This window comes from Anabrus simplex, chromosome 6, assembly GCF_040414725.1.
Source record: "Anabrus simplex isolate iqAnaSimp1 chromosome 6, ASM4041472v1, whole genome shotgun sequence".
Lineage (NCBI taxonomy): Eukaryota > Metazoa > Arthropoda > Insecta > Orthoptera > Tettigoniidae > Anabrus > Anabrus simplex.
The window spans coordinates 27822196-27847719 of record NC_090270.1 but is presented as its reverse complement, the minus strand read 5'-3'; the positions used below and the strand labels follow the sequence as shown (position 1 = coordinate 27847719).

At 38.8% G+C, this 25524-nt stretch overlaps 1 protein-coding gene across 1 annotated transcript in view; it reads left to right on the top strand.

Moving 5' to 3' along the window:
* The window catches only part of LOC136875427 (cytokine receptor-like factor 3), a 65869-nt gene extending 42345 nt beyond the window's left edge, over positions 1 to 23524 (top strand). Inside the window, exons 7-8 of the mRNA XM_067148982.2 lie at positions 12769 to 12877; positions 21053 to 23524. Coding sequence (XP_067005083.1) covers positions 12769 to 12877; positions 21053 to 21279 — 336 coding nt within the window. The 3' untranslated portion in view covers positions 21280 to 23524. The remainder of the gene's footprint in view (positions 1 to 12768; positions 12878 to 21052) is intronic.
* The last annotated feature ends 2000 nt before the right edge of the window (positions 23525 to 25524 follow it).

Genomic DNA, 25524 nt, shown 5'->3' with positions numbered 1-25524 from the left:
CTGTAATTGACAAAAGCAATATACCACGGTAGTTCTCACATACACTACGATCGCCTTTCTTGAAGATAGTGATGATGGTAGCATTCTTCAAGTCGTCAGGTACTTCTCGAGTTTCCCAAATCAAGAGGTTGAGTGTGTAAAGTCTAGTCTTCAAGGGTATACCTCCATTTTGTATCAGTTTCAGAGTGATGTTATCAGGACCAGGAGCCGTTCTTGGTTTTAGTTGATTGAGTGCTTTGGTGAAGTCTCTGTATATAGGTGGAACTGCCATGTATGGTTGTTGGGGCTCCTGAGGGATATTACAAAGAAAGTCTTCAGTAACATTGGAGACACGATTTAGAAGTGAAGAGAAATGTTCCTTCCAATGCTCTAAAATTTCTCCATTATCAGTTAAAATGATGGAGTTGTCAGCATTCTTCAGTGACCCCGACGAAGATCGAATTGGACCATATATCTCCTTTATGCCAGCACAGAAGTTTTGCTGGTCACGGGCTTCAGATAGTCTTTGCAGTTCTTCAGCTTTTTGTTGCCACCAGTTATTTGTAATTTAAGTAATTTGTGCCTGACATTTTCCTTTTAAGTTCCAAGAAATGTGATTTCTTCACATTGGAAGACGGATCTTGAAGATAGGATAGGTGGGCTTCCTGTTGGGCATTGATCAGACATTTGATTTCTTCATTATTTTCATCATTTTTTTCCCTCACAAAACCAATTGTTTCCTCAGCTGACTCAGTGATGACCTTCTGAAGCGTGATCCATTCCTGATTTGTACTATCACTGCTGACTGAATGACTAGCCAGTTTGTTTGAGATTCCATTTCTGTAATCTGTAGCAGTGGATTCAATTTGAAGTTTAGAAGTATCGAAATTCTTTCTGGGCAGGTTGTGGATTTATCTTTTTGGTTTGTGACAGATTGAGATTCTCAACCGGCATAAAAGGAGCTTATGATCTGTCCAGCAGTCATCTACATTTCTTGCGGTCCTTGTAACAAGGACATCTTTTTTATCACATTGCCTGGTGATGATATAATCAATGATGTGCCAGTGCTTTGAGTGAGGATGCATCCAAGTGGTCTTATAACGATTAGGCAGGTGGAACTGAATATTAGTAATGAAGAATTCATGTTCAGTACATAAACCAAGGAGCAGTAGACCATTGGCAATACAATTGCTAAGTCCATGTTTTTCCATCACATTGCCCCATAATTGGTGATCTTTACCAACTCTGGCATTGAAATCACCAAGTAGAAAGAGTTTGTCTCTTGGTGGTACTTTGGTGATAGTAATGCTCAGCAGGTTGTAGAATTGGTCTTAAGCTTCTACATCAGCATCCAAGGTGGGAGCATGTGCAGAGATGAATGTCATAGATTTGGCACCAGTGAGTGGGATTCGGAGAGTCATAATTCTTTCACTGACTGCAGTTGGAGTTAGCTGATAATCATTCACCAATGTGGTCTTCACATGTGTTCATTCGTCCAAGCTCATGGGTGACAAGCGGTGTTCTTCTCTCAGGTCTGTTATTGTCTTTCAAATCAAGTAGGGTTCGAACATTCCAGGTTTCTATAATCAAACTTTTGGTAATCTTCATTTTTGACCGCATAAGGGGTGACCCGCTGGGTGCGGACTCCCAGGCGGCTGAGAGTGTGACTACCGATGTTTAGCCCACATTTTCTAGGGCCTTCCCACTACTACTACTACACACTGCTCATTCAAAACAGCGCATCAAAGTAGGGATCGAATAGGTACAATACTATGATGAACCAGTGTGTTACGTACCTGCAGTATCAGAAAATGTATGGACTAGAGGAATGAAATGCTAAAGAAGAAAGTTTTATAACTACCCAGCCATTTCGCACCAATATTCAGTCAGGCTGTTATACTCGGTACGCAGCAGTAATGCCATCTATCGGAGTTGAGTTGCAGCGTAGGAGACAAAGAACATCACAATGAACAATGGTCAATATAAAGTTATTGTTGGTCAATGGTATGAGCTTTTTGTATTGTAGGCCTTCACATTTAGTTTTCTTCCGACTCTGAAATACTACTCTTATCATAGTTGGTACGGTAAAACTGAAAAAAAAAACCCATAAATTATCGGAAATTGTATCCTCTATAACTTTTGTTATGTAGTACTGTTCGATAGGACCAATAACGTAGGTATTTAAAAATTAAATTTTTGCCGCCTTCCCGTAAACTACAATATCATGCAGGGTAAATAACATTGTTTATAGCTTACACTGTAGTTTCTTATTCCCCGACTTTATATACCAATTTTCATTCAATTCTGTTAACCCATTTTCTCATGGCTCGGCATTGATATGAACTGAGCAACAAAAATACGAATTCATGAATATTTGTGTTTTCATTGCCAGTACGGTAAAAATGTATAAGACATAAATGATCGGAAATTTTATTCTATATAACTTTAGTTATGTAGTATTTATTGCTAGGATGGAAGGAGCGGAGGGGGAAGGGGTGGTCCGGGCTGATGTGAGGAGGGGGGGGAGTGGTGGTTGCTCTGCATATTGATGTAAATATTGTATATTTGTGCTAATTTTGTTTCCGTCTAGGCTCTCTTTTGTTTGTTTTTTCATTTGCTCCATTATGTTTTTTTAGCATTCTTTCAACTTATATTATGTAAATTATTTCAAACTCCCCTCATTTTTACTGAAGATGGCTCAAACGAGCCGAAACATGTTTGAATTTGTTTACTCCGTCTAATGACGGAATATTTATTGTATTGAATTAGGAGGATACTCTCATTTTTCACCTTTGTAAAGTGAAAACCGTCAATACGGAATGATTCTAATATCTTGTAATGGAAATGCCATCCAGGCAAGCAAGAAAGCTAACCTTTATAGCAATCTCAAAATAAAGGTCGCCAAATTAGGGCAAGACTTACGTTTTTTGAAAAAACGCTTGATTAATAACGTAACCCCATTTTCTAAAATTTACCAAGAAAACTCATAGAAACACAGCAGAAACTCGCGCGACTCAGCTTAAAACCGATAAAATCTGGATTAAAGAGGAAATCAAATTTCTCCATAAAAAGAAATCTCTCCTGAACCACAAACTACAGTGAAACTCGGTTAAGAAGTTCCCGCATAAGAAGTTTTCCCGCCTAAGAAGTGTGATATTCTTGGTCCCTTGATCAGTTGCATTAAGACATATGTATATTTTTCCCGTTTAAAGTGTTCTGTTGTAAATATATTTCCCGCTTAAACGGTTCAGATTTTAGAGCCCCTTGAGATAGAAAACGTCCGCTCAAAGCAGCCCGTGGTTAGAACCCTCCAGTCTCCGCGCAAGTTGCACCCTGTGTTAGACTTAGACCGTGCGCGCGCTCGCGGTGTGTGTCTGGTGTCACGGAACATGTGCGGGCCTGCCACGGCCATATGACGTCACGCTATGACAACACGGACAGCAGATGATCACTCTCGACTTGTGGAATCGAATCGAACCAACAGTCAAAATCTCCACTCCACCGTTCCATCTAACGGAATAAAATCGAACGGGATTCTACGTAAGAAACAAAGTACGCAATGAATGATTTGATAAAACTTTAATGCAGTAATTTGCGGGCCGCGACAGGGTGAAGTCATTAATCGAGGTGGCCTAAACATTAATTAAAAACCGTAAAGTGCATTTGCCCACAACATTACTGTTAACCTACCACAAAACTGAATATTCTAACCTGTCTGATTTTTCATTCCCTTGCTTATTTTCTTCCAGGCATTCTGTTTTACGTTGTTGCAATAATACTTGTGGGCCTTGCCGTAGAGGAAATTACGTTTTTGAACTAAACTGATAAGATTTTCCGTGTCTATTACTAGTGAGGTGAATAAAAACAACTTCGCGACTCTATGCAGGAAACAGCCGATTTGCCAGCAGCCAGCTGATACACATGCCGCCAAACAGCCGACCGAAAGATCCCGACCCGATCGTTTACGAAGTTGAACGAATGTTGATAGCCAACTGGGTGTTGAGGGAGGCAAACATAGGCATTGCAATACCACGTGTTGGCATAAAATTGAAAGTTATTTTTAATTTTACCTTTATACGAGCTAAACATTGTATTATCGTGTCACTCATAATTATTACATCGCATTATTAGAACGTAGCACAAGGATGAGGAGACATCAAATAAAATTCTCGCGGGGAAAGAAACTTTACATTTAGATGTGCTAGCGTTGCTACTGCACCTTTATCTCTCCCACGTAATACCCCGGATACATTTCCATGCACTAATTTCTACCAACTTCGAACCTGTGTTTCTTTTCTTCATTACCTATAGCATGAAGAGGATTGAAGCGGGAAAATAAACTCAATACTGGCTTGGCCATGCGGTACTTGTGAAACAGCCAGAAACTACGCCCGTTGCCGTGACAACCAGTAGGAATGCAGGGGCGATTTAGGCCTAGGTTCTAAGAATCTCTTAAGAGTAAGTTGCTAGATTTCCCATTTGCTGCCGTTATCCTTGAAGCAGGTGTCAGGGATGTGAGGAAGATAGAAAGCACATGCTAACAAACTAGTACACGTCTTGTCTTTGCTTCTTGTAAGCCTAAGCTACGGATTGCCAAGCATAGTGTAGCGTCGTAATTAGTATGAATAGGAGTAGGTGAAGTTACTTGTACTTGTAATATCAACGTACAAGCTTTTTTAAAAAAGTGAAAATGAGCGCAACTCAGAGGAAAGAGATCAAGCGAAAGGCACTAACAATAAAAGACAAAGTGGAGATTATAAGGAAAGTGGCGTCATCTACACTTTCTCGTGTTGCTTTGGCAAAGGAGCTGGGGATGCCGCCGTCTACTTTGAACGATATTATAGCGAAGAAAGAAGAGATCTCTGCTTCTGCAGGGAATACTTCAGCAAATTGTAAGGAAGTTAAATCTGAAAAGTACGATGAAATAGAACAAGTTCTGCTAATATGGTTTAAACAGCAGCGAAGTTTAAACATACCTTTCAGTGGGACTATTGTGCAGGAGAAAGCCTCATGCAAATTAAGGGTACCTTTTACCGCGTCGAGCGGGTGGCTGGAACGCTTTAAAAATCGAGCCGGCATCGTTTACAAAGCCGGCCCCGTGGTGTAGGGGTAGCGTGCCTGCCTCTTACACGGAGCCCCCGGGTTCGATTCCCGGCCAGGTCAGGGACTTTTACCTGGACCTGAGGGCTGGTTCAAGGTCCACTCAGCCTACGTGATTAGAATTGAGAAACTATCTGACGGTGAGATATCGACCCCGGTCTAGAAAGCCAAGAATAACGGCCGAGAGGATTCGTCGTGCTGACCACACGGCACCCCGTAATCTGCAGGCCTTCGGGCTGAGCAGCGGTCGCTTGGTAGGCCAAGGCCCTTCAAGGGCTGTAGTGCCATGGGGTTTTTGGTTTTCGCTTACAAAACAATTTGTTGCGAAGCAGAGAGTGTAAGTTCGCAGGGAAGGGAAGTGTGGAAGGACATGGTTCTGCCTGCTAAAATAATCAAACCTTGCAACGTTTTTATATAATTTAATATGCTCCCTTCTCTTATCAAATATGTTTATAATATGGTATGTTCAATTATTTTACTTTATCTCTAAAAATATTGTCATGATAATCAAATTTTTATATTGTGGCTTTCTGTAAGCAGCTCTTATATATCAGCCTATTTCGGTATTGTTCACAAACAAGGAAATCTGTTGGCTGTGTGTTTCACATGTATTTCAAAGTACAGAATAAGTTTTTGGGCATTACCCCTTTTAAGAAGTTTCCTGCTTAAGAAGTTTTTTTTTTTTTGCAGTCCCTTGAAAAACTTCTTAACAGAGTTTCACTGTATATGAAACTCATTTAGAAGTTTCCACTCTTCTTTGCCCCCTCGAATGGACGTCCTTTCAACTACACGTCTCTAACAAACTTAACCTCGCTTTGTTAAAGAAACAAACCACTCTTGACAAGAAATAGAATGCTCTTTCAAAAACAAAAACAACGCTTAGCAAACAGAACACTCCAAATCACACAAGGCCTACTGATTTTCACCAACCTGTAGTAAACTTAAGTAAAATCAGTCTTGATGCCGATGATCTCGATGTGCTGAGCAAGGGACCTAAACATAATTGGGGTAATCCTTCTAACCGTGATAATTTAATATCCACCATAGCTGAATCTGAATTGGCCATTAATAAATTACCAATAAACATACAAGAAGAAGTCCGATATGAAGTCAAACGCAAGCTATCTTCCATCCTTAATCAACAACAAACCATTAAACCCAACACAGTGCACATACCTAAAGTAAACAAATTAAAGAAAAAAGTCAAACAAAACGACTTAATTATAACAAAAGCCAACAAAGGAAATGCTACCGTAATCATGGACAAAAGTGACTATGTTAATAAAGCACACACGTTTTTTGCAGACAACAACTTCATAACCTCTAAAAAAGATCCAACTAATAAAATACAAAGAGACCTAAAAACCATCATCAAGAATGTTTCATTTCTGTTTAATGACCTTGAAAAATCCAAAATGATCATCATGAATCCGAAGCTTCCCACAGCCAAAGAGCTACCCAAGATCCATAAAGCAGACGTCTCTATAAGACCCATTATCAATTTCAGAAACAGTCCGACCTATGAAGTATCTCGGTTCATTCACAAATTCCTCAAGTCACACTATCGTTTTCAAGCCAACACATCAGTAAAGAACTCCTTAGAATTCTGCAACAAGATTAAACACTTCAATTTATCCAAACACCACACTCTTCATTCTTTTGATATTACTAACATGTATGCTAATGTTCCCATTAACAGCACCGTACAATTGATCAAGAATGATCTCTCCAAATTCAGCAATTTAAGTATAGGCAAAATAGATGAATTTATTCAGATTCTGGAATTTACTTTGAACAACAATTTCTTCACTTTCAATAATGTCATTTACCAACAGATAGGTCTTCCCATGGGGTCACCAGCTTCAGGAATCGTTGCAGATATCTACATTGATCATTTAGAGCATTCTCACATCATTGGCAAGATCAGTGGCATTCAACACTGGACACACTTTGTAGATGACTCGTTTGTTATTTTAGACTCCCACGTTACTAACAGCAACACAGTACTTGGATTTCTCAACTCCATTGACCCACATATAAAATTCACCATAGAGTCAGAAAACAATAAAGCCCTTAATTACCTGGACTTAACCATTATGCGCAACAGCAACAACACTTTATCCTTCAATATATACAGGAAACCCACCCATACCCTCAATACCATCCATCAGACCTCTGTGCACCCAGACATACATAAAAAAGCAGCTTATAATAGCATGGTTCTCAGAGCATTAACTGTCCCTTTATCTCGCAAGAATTACAAAAAATAAATTAATACCATTTACAATATTGTAGAACACAATGGTTTCAGTAGAACCTTCGTCAGCAGAATCATCAACAGATATAAAAGCAGACCCAAGAATACCCTAGAAAAATATTCCGCTCCTAAAGAAAAGTTCTCCACATTCACTTTCAATAATGGTAACATTTACCAAATTTCTAATATTTTTAAGAAACACAACACAAAATAGCTTATAGAACCTCCCACACCAACTCAAAACTCATTTTCAATCCACACACTGTCAACAATAACTATAACAACATTAACAACAAATATTTGAACTCTGGAGTTTACAAATTAAAATGCCAATCCTGTAATTCCAGCTATATGGGACAAACAGGCCGCAATTTTGTCATAAGATACGCCGAACATCACAATGCTCTCAGATATAATCGTTTCTCAGCTATAAGTGAACATCATAAAGCATCCAGCCACGAATACACTTCAATAGATAAAGACCTCAAGATCTTGCATTATGAGCAAAAAGGCACCTTGCTCAACGTTCTCGAGAGCATTCACATCGATCAGTTTACGAACCCCTCTCACAATTTAAATGAAGTCAGCGAGAAAAAGAACATTCTACTTGAAACATTCATTCCATATATTTGTCAGAATTTCCATAACACAAACAAACCCCACCTCCATCTCTCCAACTCACCACCACTCCCCCCTCCTCACACCAGCCCTGGACCACCGCTTCCCCCTCCGCTCCTTCCATCCTAGCAAACACAGTCGAACCAACAATAGACTCGATCACGCGAACGAGACCGTTACTTTGAGAAGGCCAGCCCATTTGAGAGGACAACCACCTGCTAAACACCGTAAGTTTAAGCTTTCTTCACACCCATTCTACACTTTTTCTTTATCACCTCACCTTTCTCACACTACCTCATTTTTCCATTACAGATTAGAACTTCATTGATGGTTTCCACTAGATCACTTACAGTTTACTATGCGTCTGTCTTGTATCTAACACAGCTTCACAATTTTATATCGCGGCCCTTCCGACCCTTTATAATAAGGCAAGACACCAGCCAGCATATGAAACAATAATCAAGAAAGGGACCGCTAGATTGAGAAGATATTGAGAATGCTGCTGTTTCTAAAGCTTTAAATTTCATTGGTGTTTTTTCCTTGTCACAGGCTTTTCGCCTGCACGTTATATCAGGCTTGGTTTCTCAAAAATGTTTGCTCCCGCTCCCCTCCTGACCAATTTAATGTGTATGGGTTTCTACAAGGATGATTTTTGACAGTGATTTCAACATGTTTGTTATTGTTACTAAACAATATTTTGTAAACTATGAGGTCCACAACCTCACCATGTGCTACTATTGTTCATTTCCATCTGCATCATTTGTTTTTTCATTCCTTTGTTTTCTTAGGTTAACACAGTTTTTAGTTTCAGTTATTATTTTAAATTGACACCTTTTCACTGAATTTTGTCGCAGTGAGTTGTTTTTTGCTCTGCATATTGATGTAAATATTGTATATTTGTGCTAATTTTGTTTCCGTCTAGGCTCTCTTTTGTTTGTTTTTTCATTTGCTCCTTCATTATGTTTTTTAGCATTTTTTCAACTTATATTATGTAAATTATTTCAAACTCCCTTCCTTTTTTCACTGAAGATGGCTCAAACGAGCCGAAACATGTTTGAATTTGTTTACTCCGTCTAATGACGGAATATTTATTGTATTGAATTAGGAGGATACTCTCATTTTTCACCTTTGTAAAGATTTTCATTAAATTATCTTCAGCCATTTTCTCGTGATGCGTGTACATACAGACAGACAGAAATTACGGAAAAGTAAAAAGTATAAAACTTGACCTTCAACATCTGGGTCTTTATTATGCCTGTAGGCTACATCGCTAGCCACAGACTTAAACGGTTACGGACCCATCGTGGTTTGGCCATTCCACCCTTTAGGGAGCACTGTGTGTTGCAATTTCAGTCTATCACAAGCAAGTATAAAAGACAATGCACAGGTAAACAAAATGTGAAGTTTAAATAATTCTGTCAGATGCTGTTTATGAAGCACTATAACACTTTAGGGAGCAATGTGTGTTGAAATTTCAGTGTTATGAAGAAGTCTAGGATCCATAAAGTGTTTTAGTGCTTCACAAATAGCAACTGACGGAATTATTTAAACTTCATATTTTATTTACCTGTGCATTGTCTTTTATACTTATTTGTGATCGGCTGATGATGACCAAGAATAATGGTTGAAACCGGTACCAATTATAATTAAGTAGGAATGTAAAATTTACATTTCTCATTTTAATAGTAGTGAAAGGTTGAACTATCATATATCTTCTTTCAACATAATAGTGAACTCACTTCAATACGGAACATTATGAAATTCTTATCTCTTAATTGGTCCATTATGTTGGTGATCACTTTTAGTTACTAGTTTGCATGAGTGAGTTTATATTGTGTGTAGAGAAGTAGGTTAACTGCTTAGATTTGATTCTTGATTTTGTCTCATCCGTATACTTGGTACTGGGGTATTTCCGTGCCTCCGACTTCACGGGATCTTTTAAGTGGCAGCCCACCATATCTGAATGCTGCCTTCTCTGAACTCTTGGTTCAGCCGGTGGAGTATTCCTTAAAAGACCTTCGGTGGTTGACTGTTAAGGTGTCACCTGTGTGGGACTAGGTCCTGAATTACAACTCTAGATGTGATCCAGTGAGGTGATAATGAGGCCACTCCTCTGGAGTACAGACACCTTCTGCAGCTGCCCCTAACCTGCAGATGCTGCGTAATGGATTCCAGTGGCATTTTCTCCACTGTGGGGACCATCACCCCACCCCTAAAGGGGCCCAATCGCCCAAAGCCGTTGGCTCCCTTAGGGAGTCAGGTTATTTCGCGCTGCCCAACACTCACTGTTGGCAGTTTTACAGCTGGGTGCCAGACCAGCAAACCCTCCTTTCTCATTCCAAAGTTGGGACCGGCGAGTAGCGGAGGTACCCATCTCACTATTGCAGGAATTATCTGCAAAGCAATCAAAAGTCTGGGGAATTGTCTTTAATGGAATGCCCCCCCTCCCCAAATCTCTGAACTTAAATCCAATTGAGCTGCTGTGGGAGGAGTTGGATCGGCAAGTCCGAAAAGTGTGTCCATCCGAAAAGCTGTGGACATCCTGTAGAATGCGTGGCAAAGTATACCTGCATCAGTGTTAGAAAAACTTGTTCTGAGAATGCTGAGAATAGTTAAAAGTCTACTTGCAGCAAAAGGTGGGAGGGGTTGAGAGGAGAGTTTGATGTGTTCTGGTGATTGTGGGAGTAAATGTGTACATGTTGTCTATTTCTTGCTCATATGTTATGTAAAAGGTAGTTTTCTTGTAAAATATTAGTTTTAGAATATATACTTTCAATTCCTTGCATAGGGATGTTGTTTTCTTTTAATCTCAGGTTGTTATTTAACAGTTCAGTGCTTGTCCAGAAACTTTCGGCTGGCAGTGTATATGTGAGAAAATTGTGGAAAATTAAAAAAATCCTTAGTGGTTGGCATGCATGCATACACAATATGACTCGGCATTTTGTGTTAGTCCAGCGAGGTATTCTAGATTCACTTAATGAGTGTGGTGTAGAATATGATTTTGTAAGGTGTGTTACTGTCTGTTGTGTCCCAATGAAACCAATTTTCTGACTAGACAACATGTCTTAATTTATTAACAAAAAAGGCAAGCCTATCTGCGCTTGTGGATACAAAATATAGTCTCTGATGACTCCCAGAAAATTATTGCACATACATAACACTTGTGACAAAAGAAAAGACACTCAATAATTGCTTGATATTTGCAATATATACTTAGAAAAATGGGAATACTGTGTCGAAAGATTGTAAGTCCGTCTTGCAACTATCTTTACTGAGTGATTAGAGTTGGAGGTTGGTCCTACTAACTTCATAAAAGTAAAATTAAATCTTAAGAGGGAAAAATGAGTCTTTGCAAATGTCCCTAAATCGCACAGTGCCTGTATTTATCGTTGCATACTCAGACCTCAGAGTTCGCCGGCTGAGGCGGTCTAGTTTCTCTCGGTGAGTGGCTGCAGTGGTGTAGCTGCTGACCCACAAGCTGCGCTATCTCTAGCTGGATCAGACTGATGCATTTTTGAAGTAATCTGCATGGTGTTCAAGCAGGCACCATAACACCGACTCTGCCTGTTACACGATAAAGTATCCCCTGCCTGTCGTAAAAGGCGACTAAAAGGGGCTCCAAGGGCTCTGAACTTAGGAGCGTGGGTTGGCGACCACGGGCCCCTCAGCTGAGTCCTGGCATTGCTTCCACTTACTTGTGCCAGGCTCCTCACTTTCATCTATCCTATCCGACCTCCCTTGGTCAACTCTTGTTCTTTTCCGACCCCGACGCTATTAGGTTTGTGAGGGCTAGGGAATCTTTCATTTTCACACCCTTCGTGGCCCTTGTCTTCCTTTGGCCGATATCTTCATTTTTCGAAGTGTCGGACCCCTTCCATATTTTCCCTCTGATTAGTGTTATATAGAGGATGGTTGCCTAGTTGTACTTCCTCTTAAAACAATAATCACCACCACCACCACTAGGCTTGAAGCTGGTGTCTCTGAGACACTGGTTCAAGAAAGAAGCAAGTTCAAGACCTGGGTACGCAGGCTAAAGGATCTTCTGCCGGGCTGAGTGGCTCAGACGGTTAAGGCGCTGGCCTTCTAACCCCAACTTGGCAGGTTCAATCCTGGCTCAGTCCGGTGGTATTTGAAGGTGCTCAAATACGACAGCCCCGTGTCGGTAGATTTACTGGCACGTAAAAGAACTCCTGCGGGACTAAATTCCGGCACCTCGGCGTCTCCGAAGACCTTAAAAAGTAGTTAGTGGGACGTAAAGCAAATAACATTATTATTAAAGGATCTTCTGGAAAGAGTGAGCAGACGATATGGTGCAAAGTGGTCCAAATGCATTCTCCAACAAGATGAAGTACTGGAAATCTATAAAGGTTGACAATTGTTTACCATGGTCCTCAGAGGCTGAAACGATACAGAGAGGTTGATTAGCGTTGTATTTGGACTGTTCACTATTGTTGCAGCAGTGTTAAAATTTTATTTCTAATTCTGACTTCAGTGCAGGTGGAGCTGTGGGTTCTGCTATTGTACTCTGTAAAGAGATGCTAGGATAAACACAGCATTCAATATTAACTGCCTATAACAGCTGAACTACTTCAAGAGTTATTATTAAATTGTCACAGGTGATCGAAAATAGTCCAACTGGATGGAGCTTGGTATGAATACACCAGACCGTGAAACTTTCTGTTTGTATTTCACTGTGCTTGGACAGAAGAATTGGTAACCTTAACTGTCTATTGGTGGAGCTTGTACATATCTCTAATATGCTAGCCATGTAGAAAAATATGAATGAAATGTTATGAATGCAATATTTCTTGCAGATTTTAGAGTGTGGTGTGGGCTGCAGTGACGAGGGCCTCGCTTTAGTTGATGTGAGAGTTGAAGGCGAGAATCTTCTGCAGCCAGGAGCTTTGTTCATCAATACACAAGGTACAATTCAGTGTAGTTGTTGCCAGCTTATGTTTTGTTTTCACAAAATGCCACTTTGTCTTGGTCTTTGCCTTTGTTTTGTGTTTTGTCCAAGATATGAATCTCTCCCAGTCATTGTAGGTCTAATATCTCTCTCTGTTACTGTCCTGGACCCTGTTAGTTTGTTAGGTGTTTGCCTCCTGTGTTCAGGGTTGCAGGATTGAATCCTGGTAAAGTTGATTTTGGTGTGGGGGGGGGTGGGTGTGTGTGTGTGTGTGTGTGTGTGTGTGTGTGTGTGTGTGTGTGTGTGTGTGTGTGTGTGTGTGTGTGTGTGTGTGTGTGTGTGTGTGTGTGTGTGTGTGTGTGTGTGTGTGTGTGTGTCAAGAGACATGCATCAGTACACTCACTGGAACATTAAAAAACTTCTTTTCAGATGAGATTCCGGTTTTTCAGCACCTCTTATGATGCATAGCTGTTAAACACATGTATTCATTTTCATTAACATTTCTTAAGAATCTTTCCGTAATGTCTTCTTCCCTTGTATTATGTGAGGTCCAACTTTCTGCATCTTGGCCTCCACTTCATCTGATGTGCATTTCCATCTGCATGTTGCATGTTCTCCCACAGGTTTTCCCTGGGTTGCATCTATCAGGGCCGGCTGAGTGGCTCAGACGGTTAAGGCGCTGACCTTCTAACCCCAACTTGGCAGGTTCGATCCTGGCTCAGTCCGGTGGTATTTGAAGGTGCTCAAATACGACAGCCTCGTGTCGGTAGATTTACTGGCACGTAAAAGAACTCCTGCGGGACTAAATTCCGGCACCTCGGCGTCTCCGAAGACCGTAAAAGAGTAGTTAGTGGGACGTAAAACAAATAACATTATTATTATTATTACATCTATCAGGGTTAAGTTTAAGTTGCCATTTTATGATTCTCTATCAGCTCTGGTGTGTATTCATGCCAGCTGTAAACAATGAATGCCTGTAATGAAAGTTAATAGCCATCAGAATATGTATTCATTGGTTATGGCATTGTGCATGTGCAACATCTTCACTGGGGTGGTGGGATTATTCAGAATTACGATTCACCAGAACATCACAGCAGGCAAAGTGACATTTCTTTATATTACTGCCCAATTCCAGGCATTGCGTTTACATTTGTACATTTCTTTATAACATATACATGAAACTTATCATCTAAACAAATTGAGATTTAAGCATTATAACGTCTAGATAATAGAGTAGAAGTCCGCTATAGCGAGTACAGCATATGACGAGAACCCCCTTATACCGACAATGTTGTGCTGTCCCTTTAAAATTCCTACATTAAACTGTGTATTTTCCTTCGGTTACAGCGAGAGCCCTATCACTGACGCATACGTTATTACAAGCAATTAAGCACACGTGATTGTTTCTGTTACCAATATTTATATACCCCAGCGATTACGTTGCATGCTATCGATTATCTTCGGTATCGTTTCCTCGCTATGTATGCTAGGGAGTTCTCTCATCGACGTTTGAAGGCGATGTCAGAGTCTATTAGTAATACCTGTCAACTGCTGTTCCGTAAAGAAAATTTGAAATGAAAGAGAACATATTTTCATAATAAATGCGTAAATAACGTGTCCAATAACAGTTCTTATCTCGTTAAAAATAAAAGCTGAATAAGTATGTTAATATTAAATCTTAAAATCATATTTTAATTAAATCAGGTGCCTGATTTAACCTTGAGGAGGTACAATGACTGAAGATGTCTTCTATGAAAGGCGAAACATGTCTCACATTTCATAAGGTAATAAGGATCAAATCCTAATTGTAAAAAAATATAATGTATTGAATAGGTGGTTAAATAATAAATTAATTAGCATCTTACAGATATAGTAATCTTCAATACAGAACCATAATGATATTTATCAGTTGCAGCAGTTGTTAACTCATTAAAAATAACGGCAGAAGTAAACAATCTCTTAATTTTAATGTTATATACTGAAATTAAGTAAGAATGTGATGCACCTCAAGGTATGGCAGAGTATATCGCTGATTTCAGAGCATAGTTCATATTTTCTCGCGTCTAGTTAAATTTCGGAAAGGCTGTTCACATGTAAATTTTTAGCGAGGATAAATCATTTCTCTACATGCATTTCAAATATTTTTTTGTAACACATATACGGTTAGGTTAGGTGACGCTATTTGAAGAAGAAAACTCTGGAGTGATACCGTATTTCTCCGAATCCAAGGCGTTTCTTTCCTCAGAATCTTATGCGAAAAATCAAGAGTCGTCTTGCATTCACGGTCTAACAGTAATGAATACCACTGGCAACTCTCGCGGTAACCACGCTGCTTCTTTTCACCCCAGCATGTGTACGCACACACAAAATTTGTTGACAATAAGCGACTGCCTCTTTATTATGCATCGCTAGCAGTGACAACCGGTTGTACAGTGCCTGTGTGTAACGTACTGGATCTCGGGAAATAGTGAAGAGTGAATGATTTCTGTTAGCCTCTACAAAAACATTTCTCATATCTGCAGAATGGCATCAAAACATGCGAGCCTTCGAATTCTTAGAAAGGCCATGGCTACTCAGTGGCAGAGGTATAACACGTCTACTCTACCTGACTCTTAGTAAAATTAAGTTTTATAGACAGCAAGAATATTATCGTGATAGATAGTCGTAAAGATACATGGAACAGGTATTGCCGGCAAATTTTCAGTGGGTTCTCGTCGATATTTAGATGAAAATTTTAAGTTAATGTTTATTAAACACTCGGAAATATAGAATAATTGTGCAGCCACAAGAAAATGTGGCATAGGCCTAACTACAGCCAATATTTGGCGTCAGCATGAAGACAAAGATAGCTAAAAAAAAATGTGTACTGTACAAGCAATGCAATTAGTGGTCCACAACAAGGACGCTTTAAAGAATTCAAAAATGAAATTGTGAGGTATGTCACAAAAAACGCAAGGGCGGAATGGCCGTACCGTGGTGCAATATACTCTTTCCTTGACCTTCAACGTCCGCGATTAGGCCTGTACAACGCTAGCTGCTGAAATTGGCCGAACCCAGCAAGCGAGACGTGCGTGTAGTGGTAGCTGGTTATATCTGATGCTGAGTAAAAGTACTGTAACCGTTTCATAGACTGCAAGAAAATTTTCCTGATGGATCGCCGTATTGTAGAGACACATGGAATAGGTATTGCCAGCAATTTTTCAACGGATTCTCTTCGATATTATAATGCCAATTTTAAGTTAATGATCATTAAACCCACGGAAATAAAGAATAATTGTGCAGGCGCAAAAAAATGTGGCATAATGAAAGCCAATGTTTGGCGTCTAAAAGTAGTCTTAAAATGCGTACTGTACAACAAAGGCATTCATATGATTTTACAAAGCACTTTTTGAGCCTGATTTAAATTTTTTGAAGAATAAAATGGGGTTCATCTTGGATTTGGAGAAATACGGTACTGTAATTTTTTCAGAATGAAATTAAATATACACTTTCACGTAGTATCGGATTTCAAAAAAATAACAAAAAAGTAAGCTGTAGTGTGGATATCATCCATGGAAACGCAAGTTATGAACAAACTGATTGCCGTTTCATACCAATTTTGATGTGTATGGGGGTTTTCCAAGTTTTATAAAAAATCGAATATAACGACAATCCGCTATAGCAAGTAAATTTTCCGCCGTTGTGAATTCTCGCTATACTGGACCTCTACTGTACTTAACAACTTCCACAAATTTCATTGTTTTAAACCTAATGTATGCGATCTTTTAAAATTTGAAACGTAGTAATCGGTGGTTACGTGGAACGGACTTTTAACTTTACATACGTTTACATTTTTTCTAAATTCTGCGAATTGTGGTAACTTTAATTGGTAATGTTAAGACATTGTTTACAAGAAGGACAAAAGTACATTTTGTGAAAAAACATGTGTAAGTTGAGTAATATCTGCATAATATATTTAAAGGCGATTGTTGCATGTTTACTTGACAGCATTGCAGGATTACACGCATGAATCAGTGCTATGGCGACATGGCATGAGGGGCTAATCAATCTTAAACTCCACGTCAAATGTGATCTCTGAATGATAAAATATATCTTTAATATTGCAGTAAGTAAAAAAAAAAAAGGGGGCGTGATGGCTCAGTGGTCAAGCTGCTTGGAACCATCAAGACTGACTTGGTTCGAGTCCTGATTAATGCATGTGTGATTTTTGAGGTGAAAGTCACGTCAGTGGTTCGGATTTCACGTAAAAAATTAGGTCCCATGGCTTATGATAGTGAGATTATCAGTCACAAAAATACAAGCTTCATTCCTCCTAATCATAATAATATTAAGGTATATAACCACAGATACTGGTACTGACATGTGGCCTGTTTAATAAAGTGTTTTTATGAATTGTCACACAGTTATTTAACATTAATAACAGTGAATGTTAAATGAACTAAAGTATTTAAAAATAACATTAACATTCAATGCTTAAGTAGCCTACAGTTTGAATGAAAGCTTGATCAGAAAAAGAAAAGAAAAAAAAGAAGTTCTTTCTGCTTCCGGTATAGACTCATCAAAATACCATTTCCCACAAGTAAAACGAGTCACTGGTATTTTTCTTTCAATTTAACTTACATTTAAAAAGCATTCTTCTTTTGTCGGTGGTTCACAAAACAGCTTAGTTTCATCATTGCACTTGTGAAAATTGGTCACAAAATAAATATCACCATTACTTTTAGTTATGCTGCAAACATATTTTGAATGTTTCTTTCTGCTGTATTTTCCAAGTACAAATTCACATTCACCCGCTTCAAAAGCCGTATCACGGGGTGGATTTTTGTCATCTGCTTCGATCTTTTAGTCTGGATATAGAGAGTTTGTGGTAGTAGTTTCAGTATAATAATATTTTCTTGCCTGAACTATTTTTTTTAATGGCTCCACATGATGAACATCATGTGTTCCTGGTAGTGCTCAGAAACGTACTTTGGTCGAACCAACATGATGTGGGTATTCTTGTTTAAAAAGTTCGTATGCGTCTTGCATTGTGACGCACATGAATCGTTTCTGTTTTTTTTTTTTTTTTTTTAATTTTTGTCCTGAACTGTCCTTTACGGAGATAAAATCTCTTGCTCGAGGAGATGGCCAACAGATATCATCCGGATTGAGAAATTTAAAACTTCTTGATTTGGAAGTGAAGACTTCCTGCGCTTGCTGGAGGTAGATGAACTTAAACCAAATTTTACACTCAGTACAGAAACAACTTCCTGTTTCTTCCGCGGACTCACTTGTAAAGCCTGCTCCGAACGCTTTACAGCTTTCTCCAATCTTTGTCTGTGTTTATAAGCAGACGTGGGCGTACTTGGCTCTGCAATTGATGTTGATGGTTGTGTTGTTGGACTTGTAGAACAGGAAGTAACTGTTGATCAGCCCTGAAGTTTTTTCTGAGCTTTGTGTTTCTTCACCGATTCTCATACCTGTTGGTGGTGTACGCGTAACTGGGCAGGTGTCATCTTTCTTCTCACGATACCGTTTACAATGTTCCTTGTGAGTAAGCGGCATTATTAAATATCACCTCAGTGTGAACACTGATTGCTATTCTAAAATACGTCCTTTACAAGTGACTGTGACGCAGAAACTGAATGCTGTGGGCAGCGTGTGGCGTTTCAGGTTCATATGATCTAGAAGGCACACTCATGTCTTCCATTGTTTAATACAAGTATAACATTACGGCATCCTGTCATGGTGAGGAGGTTTTCAGGACGGAATGAATATTGTGGGTTGCATAAAACTACATTGGAAGGGGCGGCTGAATCATGCTATATAGTTCTTAATTTGTTTTCTCTTTTTCCATATGAGTTTTGGAAATATGTACAAGACCTGCTCACATAATAACTGAACTTTGAAAATAACACAGTTATGCTTACATGCAGCATAGTTAGTATTTTACTTCCGTCCTCCATTAATGCAATGCCTCCGACGCTCTTCCACTTACAGAAGCAGTGTTAGTTGGCAGTTTGGGGGACTGTCCACAGTTCTACTTGCTATTTCTGTTTGATGTGTTTAATTGACTGAAATTGTCATCCTTTCAGGGTGAATTTCAGTTTGGTGAATAGAGAAAGGTCTCCTGGGGTTAGGTCAGATGAGTAGGGTGGATGGGAAAGCGCAATTGTCTTAAAGTTTGTCAGAAATGAATGAATCAACATTTATGTTAGACCTGGCAGATTGTCATGGTAGAGGCTCCAGGAGTTGTTTTTCCACAAGTGCGATGTTTTCCTCCTTATATTTTCTTTCAAAGTCGCGGGAGTTTGAGATAAAACCAGTGGCTCACTGTTTGACCACCAGGTAGGAATTCGTGGTACACTACGCCATTGATGGCAAATAAAAAAAAAAAGACTGACAGTAACTCTTTCATGTTTGACTTCGCCTGTCAAGCTTTCTTCAGTCTCTGCAAACTTTTTCTGCACTACTGTGATAATTGCATTTTTGTTTCAATGTGTTATCTATAAACTCATGTTCCATCGCTGATTATGATCGTCTGTGTGAAGTTCTCATCTTCACTAGTGCGATCCAAAAGTTCCTGACAAGTAGAAACTCAAAGATCTATCTGGTTCTCGGTGAGGAATCATGGAACAAGCTTTGACCTTCTTTATCTGTCAAACGATGATCAGAACACATGACTTCATGAATCTGAGCAACATGAGTGTTATCACACGACATTGAGGGCTATCCTGAACATGAGTCATCATCTGTTGGCCTTCCTTGAAAGGTTGCAATCACTCGTAATGTTGCGCATGACTCGTGCACTGATTGTCGCAAACTTTCTTCATTATTTGCTATGTCTCGGTAAATACTTTTCCCAGTTTGAAGCAGATGCTGATATGCTGCTCATAATATTCCGACATTTTTGAGAATCGGAACACCTACACTATACACTCACAAACCAACAGCTTGTGAGTGATAACTGTTTCAGAAATGTGCAACAAATGGCTAGTTACCGAGGAAAGATACCACAGTACAGTGACACTTGGCAAAAACCAGTAAGAATTGAAACTTCGGTTAATTATTAAACAGGCTTTGTACATTGGTTTATAATAATAATTTATTTTGCATTTTATGGCTTACATTGGACCACTCTAGTCAATTATACAAAGGATTTTTTGATTTCCTATCAGCTCAATATTTCTTAAATCTGAGAGATGGTGCCTTCCCTTCTTCAACTGAAAATACCCTCACATTAGACCTTTTATTGATCTTGTTCTGTAGCCTAGTGTGTGTCTTGAAGTATCTTAATGTTGTCTGTTTTGATTTTGAGATAATCTATTGTTATTTGTAGTTCTTTAATATCATCCTTAATTTCCATAATCCATTTGATTTTGGTCTTGCTATTGCATAATTATTCACTTATTTTTCTGCTAATTCTGGTGTCAGGTGTTCTATAAGATGTCCAAAGAATGATATATGTTTTTTCTTAATTGTGCTCAGTACCAATTCCATTTCCTCATAAACTGTTTCATTTGTTGGTATTCTTCATTGCCCATTAACTTCATATTGTTTATTTATGCGTGTTCTAATTATTCTTCTTTCTGTCTTAAGTATTTTATCTATTTCAGCTGTATTAGTAGTTTCAAAAATGGTCTCACCAGCATGGCTGTGAGACTGTTCTGTAATATAATTTTGGTGCTTTCTTTTGTTGTACGTAGTCTTGGTAATATAATTTGTTTTGTTTATTTTTTCTGTTATACCAAGCTGGCTTCTCATTTAAGTTATAATTTATCGTAAATACTTAAATTTATCAACAATTTTGATTTCTTGTCCATCAGTTGTTATTTTATTTACCAGTGGTGGATCTGTAAATATGATTTCAGTTTATTCAAAAGATATTCTAAGATCTACTAAATTTGGTGTTGAGTTTCCTGAATATCATAGTGTGATCCAGAAGGTTGTGACAGATAGAAATTCAAAGATCTATCTGGTCTACAGTGATGAGTCGTGGAGCATGCTTTGAGGCTTTATTCGCCTGCTACTTCCTGAACTATAATTAATAATATGTCATCATCATCATCATCATCATCATCATCTGTAGTTGGATTATCAGAGACTCTATTGGTGGTAGTTCATCAAATCAGATCGTCTTTACTTTGCAATGTGAGGTTATAACATTTATTAGAGTTACTTATGAATTTATTATCATTTTGTTTTCTTTGTAGGTTGTGTATTTGTAGATGGCATGGAGAAAACTACCAAGCTTCCACCATTTGAGAAAGGCTCTAAAGTTTGCTTCACGTGCGAACATATCCGTGACAATAAGATCAGAGTGAACATCGACAGCAATAATAAGACGGTGACCTATGATTGGAAGATAAGTAGTCCACAATTAAAACTGTACTTTGCTGTTTGTTTCGGACAGAAAGGTTGGAAAGTTCTTGTAGAGTGAGCCTAATATCTAGCTAAAAGTTGAAGATGTTTTGTTGATGCATCGACTGGTTTTACAGCGGGTGTAATATCTGATCGTCTCAGGTGTTTAGTTCTAGCAGTCTGCATAGTCTGAAGTTCTTTTTTTAAAATTTTTATTATTTTTATGAAACAAAGACTGATATTACTTGCTCACGGACAAAAAATGTTGAAGTTCCTGCTTATTTCTACGTTTGTATTGTTATCAGTGATCTGAATAGATTTACAGGCTTCCATTTATATCGGCACAAAGAGATGTTTTAGAGTATAATGAAGCATGACCTTCTTTATCAGTATTTAGATTGAAGTTTTGGAAGAAAGATTTTCCCTTGAAATCTTCTTTGAGAGATCTTTATATAAAAGAAAGCATTGATATTTATATTGCCACTGTAACGAAATGTGCTAATGTTGTATTTACAATCAGTAGACTTTTGAAGACAATGTTGTAGTTAAATTTATTATTTATTGAGGAAGTTATTTAATGTGGCTTAAAAGTGTACAAATAACAATAGAGAGTAGCTATTTATGCAAAGTTTTACTGGAGAAAATCATCCTATTTTAAGAAAAATGGAAGTTTATTGTGTAAACTCACTTTAGTGATTTGATGTTTTCTCGTGTTTAATTCACATTTGTTGGGAAGATTGAGATGAAGAGAAGTTGCAGGCAGGTTCCAAAATCATACAAATTAAATTGAACACTAATTTCAAAATACGATCATGAGGTGCGACTGGATGAAATATGCTGTCATGCAATGCTTAACAAGCCCTTGTATTTTCTTTTTGACATACAACAAACAGATACAGACTTTACTATTGTCTTTAAAGGTAGCTAAATTACCTTTCAGTCAACTTTTAATGGTGCTGGGCTGAGTGGCTCAGATGGTTAAGGCGCTGGCCTTCTGACCCCAACTTGGCAGGTTCAATCCTGGCTCAGTCCAGTGGTATTTGAAAGTGCTCAAATACATCAGCTCTGTGTCTGTAAATTTGTTGGCACATAAAAGAACTCCAGTGGGACTAAATTCTGACAAGTTGGCATCTCCAAAAACTGTAAAAGTAGTTAGGGGGACCGAGCTCGATAGCTGCAGTCGTTTAAGTGCGGCCAGTATCCAGTAATCGGGAGATAGTGGGTTCGAATCCCACTGTCGACAACCCTGAATATGGTTTTCTGTGGTTTCCCATTTTCACACCAGGCAAATATATAACATTATTATACTTAGTCCTATAATGGTTTAATATTCTCAGTTCAGTGACCATTCAATATTTGAAAGCACTCCCATCATCATCATCATCATCATCATCATCTTCTTCTTCTTCTGGCATTGTTCCATTGGTGCAGGGTCTCCTTTGTTGGTCATTGCCTAGTCTTCTGCATCGTTAGACTTCTGATCAATGATCTTTAAGTCTGAATTTATTTATTGTATCTTGCTAGTGCTACTTTGGTTGTCCTCTAGGGCGTTCACCTTCGATGTTGAAATGGAGGACGGAGGTGGCAGCTGCACCATTTGCTGCATAACAGACTTGACTGTACTATCGGAGTTACTTCTCTCTATATTTTTTCCACAAATGATCTAATACCCATTTCTAGCCAAATTGTTTCGTTTTTGACGTGGTTAATAACGGAGATGCCGATTGCCTAGTGGAGCATTCTCATTTCTATGACATGTTGCTGGCTTTCAGTGCTTTTGTCATCTGGTTGGCGTTTAGCTCCATACAATACAACTTGACTTGCAACTATTCTATACAGAGTGTTCTCAAAAATGTGGGAAGTAGTTGGGACATGGATAGTACACCCTAAACCAACACAAAATATCCCCATGGATATAACATGTCCTATGGTTAATCATTTACAAGTTATGCCTCTTTATGTTATCAGCTGTAGTGGAGGGGGTATTTTGTATTCATTTTAGAATAAAATTCTGTCTCATCTAATTTACCATCTAATAATTATGAATTCAGTGTTGTTTGTTCTTCCTCCATGGGCAAAATAATGCAAGATTCTCTCATTGTTAATATCTTACACAATTCCCAAGAACACTAGAAAATACTCTGTTTGGTAGCCAAAATCTTAAACAACATTTTAAAGAGTATTGTAATAATAATAATAATAATAACAACAACAACAACGGTGTGTGGCCTACAAAGAGGCCTGGTGCAGATCTTTTGAGTTGATGCCGTGTAGGCGACTGCATGTCCGTGAAGATGGGGCCCTGCTAATGATGAATCCTAATGATGAAGACGGCACACATACCCAGCCCCCGAGCCATCGGAATTAGCCAATGAAAGTTAAAATCCCTTACCCACCGGGAATTGGAACTCAGGACCTTCTAAACCAAAGGTCAGCACGCTAATCATATAGCTATGGAGCCAGACAGAGTGGTCTATCACATCTGGTACACAAATTTGGCTACTGCCACTTGAAGTGGGATGTTGCCATTAATTCCAGCACATCTTTGGAATGTCTGTAAATAGATCTGGTGACTTTTTGTGTATAATGTAAAATGACAGAACAAAACTGAAAATTCATCATTAATCTAGAATAGGGACTGCCAATGTGCTGCATATTGAGTACCACTTTTGATGAGCATAATATTAAACATGCCACTCCACCTAAAACAGCCATACATACATTTGTATGTACAGTGGAACCTTGATTATCCGTTCCCGGAAACTATGTTTTCCCGGATTATTCGTTCAAATTACATGGTCCCGCGAACATTCTAATTACATCATGTTGTAAAAATCTTGCATTATCGATTCCTTGAAGAAATGATTTCCTGGATCAGTCGCCCAGAAATTTGGTCCTATCAATGTTAAATCGTCGATCAAGCGTTTTTCAAGAAAAAGTATCTCACAAAAGGATGGCTACGACATATCTATGGATTTTGATGTTTTTTTTTTTTGCTCTATGTCGCACCGACACAGATAGGTCTTACGGCAACGATGGTACAGGCAGGAAAGGCCTAGGAATGGGAAGGAAGCGGCCATGGCCTTAATTAAGGTACAGTCCCAGCATTTGCCTGGTGTGAAAATGGGAAACCATGGAAAACCATCTTCAGGGCTGCCGACAGGGGGATTCGAACCCACTATCTCTTGGATGCGAGCCCTCAGCTGTGTGCCCCTACCCGCACAGCCAACTCACGCGGTGATTTTAATGTTAAAGTCCCTCATTGCAATAATTTGAGCAAGTACTGTACTGGGAAAGTGATCAGCGGTGAACTTGCTTAACCTGTTGACGAGTGCACCTAAGGACAGTCAATAGAGTACACACGACTTTTGCCGTTTGATCCCACATGAGGGAGCACGGCATTTGTTGTTTTAGGCTAGGAAGTTTTTAAGTTATTTGAATAGTGTCGCTGTACATATCCTAGTTCTGTATCGTGGTGGTCTCTGACGGAAATGCCTATACTCCCTACAGTGTAAGAGTTCGGCGTGCTTTTAGCCTACATGTTACAGCAGTGTTACGATTACCGCCGATGTGGATAGTTGTTCATGCTCTTCGTAGCTGTAAATAGTTTTGGTTTTTGTAAATATAGCTGTGAATATATTTTCGACAACTGCTTGTGAAACACTTTACTCCAAAAAACAACGGAAAGAAACGAGCTACGAGCATTCTACTTGTGAAGTCGCTCTCTGTATACGTCCTTGCTTTGAACAGTATCATACATTAAAAGAAGTTTTGAAATGACCGTGCTTTCTCGATCTATAATGCATTTTCATGTCCCTCAAAGTTACAATAAATAAATTTACTGTAATTTAGAAAAAGAAATCTTGCTCCCCAGAGGTTGTTTACTGGTCAAATACGTACTCAGATGCGGCTGTCATTATTGCATGGAATATGCTGTGCGCACTCGTCAACAGGTTAAGAGACCATCTTAGCATCACATTCAGCTGGTATTATGTAGGGAATCCTCAGAAACGTAAAGCAGAGTGGCCACAACAATTGGAAGGAGACAGAGCAAATTTCGACAGCTCTACTTGAAAACTGAACGATTTTCATCCAATGTTCGTACTTATGAAACATCTACATTATGTTCTGGGTTAGATGTTTACTTTTTACTATTTTCTATCGTATTGCCGAACAGGTTTTTGGTACTTCCTACAGGGCACTATATAATGTAGTCACTGGGCTTTCAGACAGGAATCGAAATTGATCCTAACACGAATAGAGTATTTTAATATGATAGGATACGATTGCGTTCTCGAGACCAGAAGAAATGTTACACTGTACA